The sequence below is a fragment of the Calidris pugnax genome, unplaced genomic scaffold (assembly GCF_001431845.1).
Source record: "Calidris pugnax isolate Ruff unplaced genomic scaffold, ASM143184v1 scaffold56, whole genome shotgun sequence".
Taxonomy (NCBI): domain Eukaryota; kingdom Metazoa; phylum Chordata; class Aves; order Charadriiformes; family Scolopacidae; genus Calidris; species Calidris pugnax.
This window is the reverse complement of record NW_015090839.1, coordinates 14,243,753-14,258,117: the sequence shown is the minus strand read 5'-3', so window position 1 is coordinate 14,258,117 and position 14,365 is coordinate 14,243,753. Positions and strand designations below refer to the sequence as shown.

General features: G+C 37.0%; 2 protein-coding genes across 2 annotated transcripts in view; one reads left to right on the top strand and one right to left on the bottom strand.

Moving 5' to 3' along the window:
* AVEN (apoptosis, caspase activation inhibitor) overlaps positions 1-3,423 on the top strand; it is a gene marked incomplete at its 5' end in the record, with an annotated part of 101,445 nt that extends 98,022 nt beyond the window's left edge. The window contains 3 exons of the mRNA XM_014941642.1: positions 415-510; positions 2,035-2,383; positions 2,969-3,423. Of these exons, the coding sequence (XP_014797128.1) occupies positions 415-510; positions 2,035-2,383; positions 2,969-3,087 (564 nt within the window). The remainder of the gene's footprint in view (positions 1-414; positions 511-2,034; positions 2,384-2,968) is intronic.
* Positions 3,424-3,489: 66 nt separating this feature from the next.
* Positions 3,490-14,365, bottom strand: part of RYR3 (ryanodine receptor 3) — a 210,802-nt gene continuing 199,926 nt past the window's right edge. The window contains exons 94-104 of the mRNA XM_014941650.1: positions 13,769-13,899; positions 12,614-12,656; positions 11,923-12,050; positions 11,429-11,489; positions 10,223-10,369; positions 9,884-10,018; positions 7,893-8,049; positions 6,677-6,741; positions 6,464-6,564; positions 5,261-5,312; positions 3,490-4,424 (exon numbers count right to left, since the gene is read on the bottom strand). Of these exons, the coding sequence (XP_014797136.1) occupies positions 4,329-4,424; positions 5,261-5,312; positions 6,464-6,564; positions 6,677-6,741; positions 7,893-8,049; positions 9,884-10,018; positions 10,223-10,369; positions 11,429-11,489; positions 11,923-12,050; positions 12,614-12,656; positions 13,769-13,899 (1,116 nt within the window). The 3' untranslated portion in view covers positions 3,490-4,328. The remainder of the gene's footprint in view (positions 4,425-5,260; positions 5,313-6,463; positions 6,565-6,676; positions 6,742-7,892; positions 8,050-9,883; positions 10,019-10,222; positions 10,370-11,428; positions 11,490-11,922; positions 12,051-12,613; positions 12,657-13,768; positions 13,900-14,365) is intronic.

Genomic DNA, 14,365 nt, shown 5'->3' with positions numbered 1-14,365 from the left:
GATTGCTTAGAAAATCGTAGCAACTCATTAAAGAACAGTGATTTCCACTGCATAGAAAGCTTCACAGATTAAAAGATATTTGAGTTGGAAAAGCCTCTTATGACATTGTCAACTTGCAGAACTATTTCCTACTTTGGATTTTAAAGGTATTGCCTGAGGAGCATTCCATTTATACCTTGTTTTTAAACCTTGAAGTGATTGCATTGTAAGTGTTTTAAGGTAATTTAGCCGAACTGCTTTGTACATGTGTAATTATAAACTATTAATTCCTGTATTTCATTAAGTTGTTTTTCATATTCCTTGAATTTGTTGAACAGGGAAATGTAATAGAGTAAAGTCATTATTAGTTCATTTATCTATTTATCTATTTATTTATTTATTAATGCAGGTGTACTGTGTTGAATTATGTTTCAGTTATCTGCACTTTCAGTTGACTGCCAGTCTTTGGTCCAGGCCCTTCAGGAATTGCCTCTACATCTGAGGTTGAATGTAGCTGCTGAACTTGTCCAGGTAATGCTGTGAATTTTCACCAAAAAATGCAAATAGTTTGAGTGAAACAATCTATGCAAGAACGATTACTTTAAACTTGGTCTTCAAACATAAGTAGAATGCATTTCCTAAGTAGATACATTTTTTGAGACTGGCAGGTAATGCAGGAGGGCCCTCTCTCAGCACTTCTTATGCTTTGTTGGCTTTAAATCAAATGCTTTGATGTGCAGCACTTTAGATTTGAAGCCAGTATCGGAGTGTCTGACATGGAATGCTTTGATGTGCAGCACTTTAGATTTGAAGCCCGTATCGGAGTGTCTGATGGAATGATTGTATCATTGTATCATTACTTCTCTGTTAGCAGCTGTTAAAATCTTGTGCCAAAATTTTGAAAGTGCTTTCACATTCTTTCCTGTTAATTATTTTAATGCTGATTTACTCTTCTACACAGCTAATATCAGTATGTTTATTCCATGAATCAAACTTACATTTGTGTTAGAACAGGTAGAACTGTCAATTGAACAGGTAAAGAATATGTCATTTATGCTCTGGTGAAAAAAAAATGTAGCAAGAGAATATTAGGAAAAAAATGTTTCTTCAGGCGGTGGGGAGACTTAAAAAAAAAACCAAAATTTTTAATAAAAAAAAAAAAAAAAAAAAGTAAAAAAATTCATCTGCTTAAGCAAGAAAAAAGAAACATGACCCTTACAGAAGAAATTTTACTTCTGTTTGGAGTTGCATGAAATGCTTCTGTGACTGAAACAACTCTGCTCTTTCTTACGGGAGCTCAAATACATCTGTAGGTGTTATGTCTACAGGAATCTGCAAGTAAATGTTTCTTTCAAATACAGTTCTCAAGATTTCTACTCATGGTCTTTAGCTTTAATCAGGGTTATAACGCGTGTTGATATTTAATCTTTGTCGTCTTATTCTGATGGGTGATGCGGTCATCAGACACGCTGCAGTGTTATTAATGCCAGGGCATTTGGATAAAAGTAGAATCTATGTTCCACAGCCATTTCTTGTTTCAATATTTGATAATGTTTTGTAATTCGGTTTCATTTTTCAAAATATACAGCTATATACTACAATTTTTGCTAAATGATAACCAGCAACCTGTCGTATGGTTTGCTTTCAAGACTGGAATTTTGGAGGAAAGGCCTAACATGGGATGAAGTTTCTAGCCAAATTCTGACTTCAGTCATTCCAAAATTCATAGTATTGATGGGATTTCATTACAGAGGAATTAAAGAAAATTACCTCTCCAGGAAGTATTTGTAAAACAATGGCATTTGGTGATTAGCATACAATCTCTTATTCCATAGAAAGGGATCAATTGAGTTTTTGTTTTGTAGTTGCTTCTGTAAAAGTCTCATCAAGATAACGTTAGTTTGCTTTTACTTCTGAAGGCAATTCTGCTGAAATTCATCCTACTTTCTTAAGTGTTATCAAATATAGGAAGCAATGAATTAAAATCCAAATTAGACAGAATAATAAAAATGGGTTAATCATTAAAAAGACTCAAGCCCTTTCTTGTACTTTTAGGCATCAACACCTGTAGAGCTCCCACAGATGAAACCTAAAATGATTGACGATGGCAAGAGGAGAGAGCTGCTCTTCAGAGGGTCGCCGGCTCAAAGTGAGACGCTGTTGGGCTCCCGTCCCGTTGGTGATTCTGTGGCTCCGTCACAGCCTGGAAGTAAAAATGTTCCAGCGGAACCATTTCAGAGAGCGCAGCCACTGTCAAAGCAAGAGACTGACCATTTGGATGAAGAACTGGATCTTCTCCTAAATCTAGATGCTCCCGTTCATACAGAAAACAGACCTGTGTCAGGTGCATCATCCTACAGCGTATCAACTGAGAAAGAGTTGAAAACGGATTGTAAAGAAAATGGTAAGATTTCTCTAATCCCCAGCATGCCCTTATTTAATTTCCATTGCTCTCTGTTTTGGTGATGTTTTTGAACTCTTCATTAGCCAGTCAACAGCGCTGCTGTCATCATCTCTGTCATACTGAATATGTTCTGGCCCATTTGTTCCTTTTCAGTTTTAACTCCCCACTGAAATTAAGTTTTACAATTTTCAGGTCATTTTAAGCAATAAAAGAAATTATTCTGCAGAACAGCATTCATTTGATTCAGCAAAATTCTAAATTAAATAAAACTAATGCAGTGCTAGAAAATTTTAGTGAGAGGCAGATAAAATGAAGCTTTTATTTAACATTATCAACCCTTAGTTCAATGCGCTAAGAGTATACAGAAGAATTGACAGCTATTTCTGATGGCTTGCTATAAATTCTATTTTCAAACTTGATTAGCATTGATTTTATAAAAGCCCTTCCCCTCAGGGCTGCTCTTCATCCATTCTTCACCCAACACGTGTTTGTGCTTGGGACTGCCATGACCCACTTGCAGGACCTTGCACTTGGCCTTGTTGAACTTCATGAGGTTCACACAGGCTGTTCTTTTCACTTTTCTAGACCCTTTAAAAGTAGCTGTGCCTGAAGTGACGAGTCCAGCACCGCAGCAACAGCAACGTGCATCTAAAGATGTTACCGAGGAAGAGCTTGAAGACTGGCTGGACAGTATGATTTCCTGAAGCTCAAATTTTCTTCTGTGAATAACCGAATACAGCAAACATTAAGTAGAAAGTTGAATCTTCCCTTCTCTCTTTATTTCCTTTATCTGTTCCACTTTGTTCAGTATGCCAAATGCCCCGTTTTCTTTGCTGGCACCTAAAATTCTGTGCAACCAAAATTCATTTAGCTGTGACTGAAAATTGTAAGACTAGTGTTCTTGGAAAGGTCTAAAATTTGTGATGAAATTTGGATTCTCTTTGCTCAAGATGCAGGCTACAGCACACCAAGCAAACAGTTATTTCAGCTTGTACTCCCTCGCTGTAGTCCTTAAAATAAAGCTATGAAAGAACAATGAATATGTGTGGTTTTAGTCACCATCCTCATGCCGCATCTCCGTATTGCAGAAAAATGAGAAAGAAATATTTGGTTCATAATACTTTATTGCAGTGGGCACTTTTTATTAGAAGAAAAAAAATGCATAATCCTAGCAGCTTCTACTTGCAGGTGACCATTGAGCATTGTTTAATTTTGGCCTAAGATTTAAATTGTATTCATTTTGATACAGTGTATGTCTTTTAACAGCAGCATCTAATAAGCTGTTATTGAAGGTAGTATATAAACAAACTTCAAGTGCAATTTCATACAGAAAGACAGGAAAGCAATACAGGTAATGGGTCTGTTCATCTAGAACACTAACATAAATAAAAAGTTTGCATAGCTATGTCTACAGAGGTTTTAAGGCACTTAATGTTTCAAGGTCAAAGAAGTATTTGAAAATGTTTTCTTTTTAACTGCTTAAAGCTTTTCAGGCTGTATCTGAATACATTCACTAGCAAATACTGGGGGCAAAAACTGGACAGCAGTTAAACTATCTTTTGTGAGGCATGGCCTCTGATGTTCAAGTTCTTAAATGTGAAATGTGCGATTAAGACACCTTTTAGCCCTTTCAACTGTACTGCCAAACACCAAGTTAATGATGTGGTTAAAAAGTTGTTATAATTTCAGACCGTGTTTGAACAGGAAGGCTTAAGTTAATCTGGCATAGGTTCCTCTTTTGTAATGAAAATTCCAACAAAAGACCTGTTCCATATGTGGTAAGTACAAAAAGCCTATGAAATAGTGTCAAATTTTATCTATGTTTTGAAGTTTAAAGACATTTAAAGCAAATACAAGCTGTGAAATTACACCATGAAAAAGAAAAGAAGTTTTTTTTGTATATTGGATCTTAACAGTTCATGAATAAATAATTTCTTTTGTGATATTAGCCAAGTTGATCCTCATACTGTTTCCGGAAGCAGTCCCCTGCTGGGAAGAAATCCCAACATCGCTCTTGGTACATCTTCCACACAAAGGACTCCTGGAAAAGGTAAGGAGTATTTATTTTAACAGACATCTTGCAGTAGGTGCTCAAGGTAAACTTTGAACAGGAGCCAGGTGCTGTGCCCATTACCATGGAGTAGAACCGTGAGGACTCTGAAACTCAAAGACGGTAACTCAAGAACATTTGTAGAAGTATTTTTTGGCACTTCTCTTGATTCAGTACTATGGAAATTTAAGCCCTATTAGAAAAACTGCATCAGTAAATCAGTCTAGTTGTATCAGAGCAGACTTGTTCACAAATTGTATATATAAAATGTGCTTTACTTTGCTTAGAAAACATGGAAGTGTTACGTACTTTTATAGTGTTGCCATAACAGCTTATTTGAGATAAGATATAATTAAATCCTGTTTATTTTCTTATTCATTTATATTTAGGGCCTAACAACACCAAACATCCATACACACTTATTCATTTATATTTAGGGCCTAACAACACTAAACATCCATACACACATCCATACACCTATCTATATATGGATTTAGACTGTAAATATAATAGCTTAACTACTGAATCTTTTGGGAATAACTGTAACTGGTATATTGCAGGGTTTAACTTCAGAGCTCAGGTGACAGTAAGGTTACTTGTATCTGACTTCTGCAGAGTTCAGTGCTGGGCAGAACAGCACACTGCTGCAGCCCACACCCTCCCTGTTTTTTAACCCTTCCTTAGCTTTCAGTGGCAGAAGACTTTCAGGGAGGGTGGCATCATCTCCACTCCTTGGTGGTACATCAGTTCCACCTGGTGGTACGGAGAAGATTAAAATGTTGAAAGACAATCTTAAGAAAAATAATTAAGTTTTATTTTCTACTCACCTGGCCAGTATGCTCAGTTTCATCCTTGTTAATGAGATACATTAAAAAGAACCTGAAACAAGCACATGATGAGGGTATTAATACAGAAAATGTGGTATCTCTGCCCAACCTGTCCTAGACTGGGGTACGGGAGGGAGATTCTGCCAACCATCAAAGCAACGATATTGCTAGGGGTCTAAAGTGCTTATGTTAGAGGAGAGAATTCTGTCCCCCAGCACTTCTCCTGTGGAAGTGCCAACAGATGGAAAATCTGTAGAAGTGGAAAATGCAGTTTAACATTTTCTTCATTTCAGTGCTAGGAGCAATACCTGCGTTAGGCATGTGCCCACACCTGGGCACATATGCTGCAGCGTCCTACCCTTGGAGAAGCTCCAAGGGCTATACATAGCAGTTAGAAGTGTGGCAAATACTTGGCTGCACCAAGATTTCCAAACGCTTGTGCTCAGGCTCTCTCAGGTACCTGTGCTCACCCCAGTGCAGAGAGCCTGAACTCACTAGAAAGGCTGCAGAGTACTAACAGGGGTCTGTTTATAGTAACACAGCTCCTGGTTAGACACTTCTGATGCAGTGCATTTGGAATTAAGCTTGGTATGTGCTTTCATAAAGAAAGGAGTGTATGTTGAATATAACATTTGCCTAATTAAAGAGTAACCTGATTAGGAAGACTGTTTACTATATATTCCAATATTAAAAAAACAGCCATTTTTAATTTACTGTGAATTACAGGGTTCCCATCTATTAATTAAGCAAGCCAACATAGGTAAGAAAAGGTTGGAGGTTATAGACAGGTATTAATGGAAATTTGCCTCACAAAAACAATGTGCATTGATTTTGCAGTGTCAGTTGCTGAGCAAGGAATAATGCAGCCCCCACTCCAGGAGGCACAGTTGGTTTTTTGTTTTTGTTTTTAATTTGAGAAGTTCATATGCAGCATTCCAAAGCCAGACTTCTGTAAGATACCAGCGGTTCAGCTCCTTTGGTTCTGCTGGCACAATGCTCATATAATTATCATTTTTGTAAGAGTAACTAATGCCACCAAGTTAAATTTTTTAATATCCTCTTTGATCTGCTCTGTATTTACTAATGGAAGTAGAAGATCATTGTCTTGGGAGTCTGGGCAATAGTCTAAACACACACAACTCCCGATTGCTTCGAGGTTTTGGAAAGCTGCACTATCACTAAAGAACTACAGGAACTACTTACAGATAGTTTGCCAAGTTGTGTTCTTGCAAAGTATGTGTTTCAAAGCCATGGGGGGTTGTGTCAAAATAGTCATTGCCGATTCCACAAATAAAGCATTTGGTCTGGAAACACAAGTTAAGTTAAAATTCATTTGTAACCACAAAGATGCTATTTTAACTGGTAATAATCTAGATGGATAAGAGTAATGAAAAAATGTAGTGTGCTTACTCATACCTCCATATCTTCTCTCACTTGTTCTTGCTGGTCTCTTAATTCACCGAAAGCATCGATGATCAGACCTATTTCAAATGGAAAAGTAACAGCACGTCAGTCCTTAGCAATATTCCTATTTCAAGTACTGTCTGTCAGACATCCTCCACCGTAAGTTCAGTGAACTTACGTCCAGGTTGAATGATTCAAGTTACAATCTATCAGTTTCCAGACCTCTAACGTGCTCACACTGCACTCTGGGCAGTAAAAATTTCTCTTACATGGAAGTACAAAATTGAGACTGGAAGGGCTTTTCTGTACTTATATTTTGGTCAATTTAAGCTTCCACAATCTCATCTCTTTTTTTCCCATGAAAGAATTTAACTTTCATTTTTCTTCTCATGGAACTCTTGTATCTGAACTTTTGTTGAACACCGACGACTCTGGTCCCACAGCCCCCTGGCCAGTTTGTGATTGGTGCTTCACAACTGAAGCATTATTCCTCCACTGGCAACACACTAAGAATAGAGTTGGATCATCGTAACTTTTTCTCAATATAGATGTATTATGTTTTTTCTTTGCCGCCACATTGCCATAAAATGATGTTTTTTCCTGACAGCCTTAGTCAATTTATACAATGAGTGTTGAATACTGACAGTGATTCAAGACAGGTCTGTGTGTACACAGACACAACTGCAAACCAATTATAACTGCATATCATTCTCTAAAGAAAGGAGGAAATGGGTACTTGGCTGTGGTGACTTTCTCCATGTCGTATTCCCTTTCTGAGGGGAAAGTCTCCATTCCCCAGCCAGCTGTGGTGGTTCCAAACTAAAGGTGTGAAGAGCATCTACAGCAAAGCTCTCCAAGTTTAAATGGCTATTATAGGAAGAACAGGGATCCTGCACAAGCTGTGTCATTGCTGGATAGTTGTCAGAGTGTTCATAAACACTGTGACCCAGGTAAGTTATATTTCTTGTGCTTTGTCTTTGTGTAGTACTTGGGATCATGCGTTATTTATGAATTAAGTATAGAATTATTACTTTCAGAATTAATGATTTTATCAGCTCAGAAATATCAGTCTTCAAAGTAGTATTTATACTTATATATATATATGTAACATATATACTTCAAAGTATATTTAGCAGAAATATACCTCAAACACAAATATGGTTTAAATACATTGCAGAACTTAAGTGAACTAAATTCTAACAGTCTCTGCTAAGGTAAGTGATGGTACCTTGAATAATGGCCAGTAGGATAACAATGACAAAGAAGAAAAATGTGATGTCAAAGACAATTCGATACATTTCATAAGGGTCTCCAGCAGGATCCTCGATCTCATCTCCAATGCCACCACCGGCTCTGACACCCACGTACATGTGGAACAGGTAACACTAAAAAAGAGAGGGGAAAATGACAGATATATTTACCGTGAATTATTCTGTTTAGGTTGTTTTTTTTCTTTCATGAAAATTATTCTGCTCTGTTAATTCTCTTCACAAGTTACAGTAACAAAGAACACAGTATCATTCCTCACATCTCACACGCACTGGACCAAAAGTCTGTTCCTGTATTAACTGATGTCATTACATCTTCAAGTACACTTACTAAGAGGGGGAGTCAGCTGTCACCCTCTCCTCGCTCCCTACGTCCTTCTTACAGACTGAGACCAATTGGGAGGCATTTTTCTTGTATTTGTTACTGTATTCAACTATATTCTATGCCTTCTATTAATTCCTAAGGTTCTAACTTGCTCTGAGAAAGCAGAAGACATCTTTTAAAATCTTGTGATGGAGTTTAGAAATGTTGGCAAATATTGCCTTAAAATAAATAGTGACACATCCACGAGAGGCAGATGTAGCTGTGTTTTAGGTGGATAGTTTCATTTTGCAATGCTGGATGTCTGGTTTAGTATTGTAAATTATTATTTAAATTATTATTAAATTATTACTAAATTATTCAGGTTGATGCAGAAGAAATCACTTCATGAAAACGTGGCTGTGTCATTTTTGGAACATATAAGTCTTAATGGAAAAGTCTTTTAAAAATCTGGATATTTAAGCAATGTAAGTATATTAGAATGGAATCTTCTGCTGGAGCGATACAGTACGGCTGTTCTTGTATGAATCAGCTACAGAATCCTGTAAATCACCTTTGGTCACACAATGTGGGTTAAAACCAATGGTAATCTCTAAGCCCAGCCAGGGTTCTGAAGTCACATTAGACAGCAAAGCTGGTGTTAAATAATCAGCATAAAACCTGGCAAATCTGGTCTTCCATAAACTAACACAAACATAACTATACATGGATTTTTATAATGCAACTTTACTGTTGACATAAGATGTTGGTATTAGTTTAATCATACTTAAAAACATAACTTGGAATTGATTTACCTCACTTGGTAGATTGGTTTAAAATGTGATATAGTTTAATTATTCCAATTACTCTTACATCTACTTTATGATAATAGATAATTTTGTGAAGTCTATGACATACCTCTGTTCTGAGGGAATTTATTCTATCCTTGCATATAACACAGGGCAGAGAGTGACTATTCCATGGAAGAAATTAGCTGGCCACAAACTCAGAATATTACAATTTTAATACCTAATTTTGTGCTGTTTTCTGTATACAGTATTATTTTATTAACACAATATATTATATTATGTATACAGATTATCACCGGTAATAAATTTTAATTTCCCTCTTCTCTGCTTGCCCTTCACTTCTTACTTCATGACTAAATTACTAATTGTAAGCAGTTTGGAGCAGGTTTTTATAACTAGTGCTAATAACACCATAGACTTGATACAACCTAAATAAGAATAGGAAGAGCATGCAAACATTGGGAAGACACTGAATTTATTTGTGCTGTAACAACACAGCTTCTTTTTGCAGGGCTGACCAGTTTGTCATGAAATGTCTTCCATATATTTAAGGGTTTGCCATCTTCACGTGTTGCAGCAAATCGTATTCTGGATTTTTCTCCTAAACACTGTGGTGTTATCTTCCTGTACTGTGAGTGCCATCTGTCTACTGCTGAGCTTAGACCACTGAAGAATGCAGAGGGAATTTCAAGACCATTCACATTTTCAAAATGACATACAGCAAGAAGGAGAAACCCATGGATTTAACAACAAAAACATTCCTTCTTGCTTATCATTTTATCTTAAGTGTGCATTTGAAAATTCAGGATGAAATTTGAATTACTAGTGATGTTTTAGTTACCGTCATCATGTCGTCACATTTCATGTCCGGTTCATCTTCATCTTCACTTTTGTTGTAGAATTTGCGGAAGAAGTTGAACGCCACAACAGTGTAAAGATACACCACTACAGCGAGGAGTCCTACAGTAAGCACAAGCTGTGTATGGAGACAGGACATGAAAGCAGGTTTCAGTTTCATTCTGTCAGAAGAGATACACTAGCTCAGTGTACTGCCTTCAGTACTGAGAGTGGATTATATTGTACCTTTCCCCAGGGAGCTTTAGTTTCAGGTACCACACAATTTTTTTCCAGTATTGTTACAAAGCGCGTTCGTTTTCAAACCTTTGGAGGTAGCACCAACCTGTTTGCCGTTGTGAGTGACTGAAGACAAAATGGTTCGCAGTGTCTTGAAGCCCATAGCAATATCCAGCAGATGAGCAGCAAAGAAGAAGTTGTTGTAGTGCCCAAGGATAGACATAGTCGTGTACCAAGCTAAGTATAAAAATGACTGCAGAGAAAGGGACAGAATGTTAGCAGGTGCTAATGGGCATCACTGGATCCAGAATACAGCTTTCTTTTAGTCATAAGTTCTGAAATACAGTAATACTTTCATGATCTGATCTGAATCGCAGTCTGAATGTAATACCTCTATTATACATGTTCAAAAAGGTCTGTCATATCATCTGTCTCTTATCATCCCCACTGTTCATTTAAGGAATGTTTATTGCTTGTTTATGCTAATGAGACCTCTATATTTACATACTTAAATGCAGTCTTCAGCACGTATGTTATTAACACCAAAATCCCCTACCTTAAAACTTTTGATTGGGGAGTTTGTTACACAATACTTTAATACTGATTCTGGAGGAGAGAAAAACCATTGTCTTACTCTTGAGACACTTTCTCTGTTTAAGTCTCAGATCACGTCAACCAGGACACCCAGAAAAGCTAAGGCACATGATACAGCTTATTCCTTTAACAAGCAGTGAACATGAGGCCACTTCGACGTGAAGGCTCTTATTGAAGAACAACGGCTCAGTGCACTTTTAGTGCAGACTGAATTTATACATCTTCACTTAATCCATCTTGGCCTTCTTGTTTGTTTGGGAATGCTCATGAGAATGAAAAAGAGGCTTCCCCAAAAAAGGAATTGTCATGAAGGTATGGTCCTTTCAAAGGAGAAGTTGTGAAAGAAAAAAAATTAATCAACTATATCAGACAGATGATTCAAGAATAAAAAAGGAAAACTTTATGTAGACTGTGCTTGATTTTTGAAAAGACATCTTTGGTTGCTAGATTGATTTCTACAAAATCAAATTCATGTACCATTAACTTCCAAAATGCTGACGTTGTGTTAATGGTGAGGAGGTACATGCTGCCCTTTAGAATCAAAAAATTCTAACGTAAAGCAATTTGCTACAAGACAAGACAGAAAAAACTATTTTAAAATGGCTCTGTAATGCAACAGTATTTGTGTATGTTTGTTTAAAATAAAAGCAGATGGTGGAAGACGTACAATCACGTTTAGAGTAAATCAAAGCATATTCTTCTAGGCTAACATACTCACGTTATCAGTGAATACAACTCCAAGCTTCCAAATGTGGTACTTGGTGTCAATGGAGCTTAACCTAGGAAATACAAAATTTTTGAATTGCATCAATATGTCAATATTGAATTCTGTAAGTATAAACAACAAGCACATTTGTTTGCTGAAGGTGGTGAGAGAGGTGGTCAGCTAGTTCTCTGTCCTATGGCTTATAAACCAACTCTGTTGTAACACCTAAAGGACTTTTAAAAGCTGCATTGATTATTGTTTAAAATAAGAGTTCCCAACTATATCAGTCAGCATGAACTCGTGTGATTTTTTTTCCTTACTTTTGTAACATAAGTATGTTTTAGAACAAAAAGTTTTGCTATTTTACTTCCACACTAGGGAGACTTCTGCATTTGAATTTTCCATGCCAGGAAAACACCACTCAGTTTCAATATAAAATCTGTTTTTATCATTGATGGTGACATTATGCCAACATATCATTTGTCTGTGCAGTTCAGAAGTCATACCATGATACAAGAGATGCCTCTTCTGGTTCACTCTCTTCCACTGGACTGAAATCAAGGGCACTTTTGTCCAAACCCAAAAGTTCTGCAATGCGCTCCGCTCCATATAAGTCTCCGTACTTGTTAATAACCTAAAAATGGAAGAAGAGAAGCTTTTGCTCAGAGAAAGACCTTGGTGACATTCACCCTACTTTAAGCCTGTAGTTGTCAGAAATAAAAAAAAAAAAAAAAATATCTTTCACGATTAACATTACTAGAACAGTCAGAACTCCCAGGAAGCCAGGCTGGGGGGCGGGGAGCATAAAAAAGAAAAATAGAAGCATTAAAGGCTATTATCTGAAAGCTTATGTATAATTTGCCATCATTTAAGATGGCATGTTTTTCTTTTTTTAGGAGGATGAGGGGGCTTTGTATCCTAAAGATGACAATGACTGTAAATTAGACCTGCGTGGCTGATTGACAGCACAAAGTTATTTCGAATGCCTGAGTCTAGTAAGGAAACCACAGCCTTCTGTCTTCCTCCCTCCTCCCACCTACGCTGCAGCTGCCAGTTCTCCCAGACATTTACCACAATGACTTACATAAAACAAATTTCAGTTTGCAATTATTTGTATATTTATATGTACGGAAGTATATATTAACTGAATAGTAGATTATTGCTATGGCTAACATAATGGAAACACATAAAGCCTACCTTCCGTTTTACGAATTTGTCCCAGTAATTGTTAGGAAAGGACCTACAAAGATAAAGGTATGTCAAGATATTTAACTTGTTAGGGGAAAGAACAAACAACTGAAAAAAAGGAAAATACCGTGCTCAAGAATTTCTGATATTTTAGACGTTCTAATTTTAATGAAAGTACTAAGGGCGCTATTTATAACATACAAAAATTGACTATGACTGATAAGATAGCTATTTTGGCTATTTGGCAGCATATTGTCACTCTGATGCATTTAGTGGATTATTTTGGCTGACTTGTTTTTATCAAATACTTACTTATGCCTGCACATATTACAGCCAGTCATAACTACTTTGTGACCTGTAAATAACTTTGTTCTTTTCCAGCTTGCTGTTACTGTCCTTACATTATGATAATATTAGGGGAAGACAGGAATCTAAGCCTAGGTATACTAGTCCCAAAACGTGATTCTAGTTGTTTTGAAAAGGTAAATTCTGGAAAAATAGTCTGTAGACAGGCAATATTTCAAGAGAAGAGTTGACTTGCTGTATTTCTCTGTGTCACTCCTACAGACTGCTGCAGCTTACTGATATTCTTCTTTTTCTTGCCTACACTTGTATCATTCACTCACAGAATAGCAGGCGAGTCTCCTACAATCAGTGTATGACTACTACAGTATTTGCTAATGCATACAAGTTGACAGGAATTCCTGTCAGACCTACTCAAATTCTGGGATTACTATTTTACACTAGATTTACTCCTCTTGTCATATACAAATTTTGTTAGCAAGAAGTGGGAAAGAAAGGCAGAACGTTGCTCTATAATATGAATGTGAAATTGAGTCACTGAAAAGGATGGAAGTTATCTTTTTAAAACTTTCTCAATAGTGACTAATATGTGTAACATCTTGGAGAGAGCTTGTGAGGTGAGATGCACAGCCCTTGCAAACCCTAGATGAATGAAAAGAGGGTGGAATAAATATGCATGTTATGATAGTATTTATTAAATTTCACATTCAAATCTACTACTATAGCATCCAACATAAAGTGAAAAATGCCTTTCTTTTAGATGAACTAGGTGGCAGGCGGACAGGGAAGGTTCTACATCAGTGGCTTAATGATCTATATTATTTATAAACAGTTTACACAGAACTATTTAATTTTACATACGGAGTATTTATAACCAGGCGGTCCCATTGTCCTTTAATATCATCTTCAGATGGCTGTTCAGTTATGTATAGTCCGTCAAATTCCAGCTTTCTAGCTATCTCCTTTTCTCTCTTGAATACAACCAGAGGGACCTATAAAAATGACAGTGGACATCTTTGTCATGGTTTATGTATTTTCAGAAACTATGGTATCTACCTAGAGTATTACGTACTCTTCATAATACTGTATAAGACCAAACATCACACTAGCACCTCCACAAGCAGATCAGTGCCCAGCCAGTCTCTGAGCAACAGCTACCTTGGAAGTCAAACCCCCACCTGGCAGCTTTTGCTGCTGAGCACAACATGAGATGGTGTGGAATATCCCTTTGGTCCACTCAGGTCTCCTGTCCCAGCTGTGCCCCCTGCCAGCTGCTTGTCCCCTCCCAGCATGCTCTCTGGGGATGCACAGAGCGGGTACTGTGCACTGTTCAGCAATAACCAAAAGGTGGGGCTTTTAACAGTTTTAACCAGAAATCCAAAACACACACACTGCTATGAAGAAAGTTAACTCCATCTCTGCCAAATTGAGTACATGAGGAAAACATCTAAATATTGA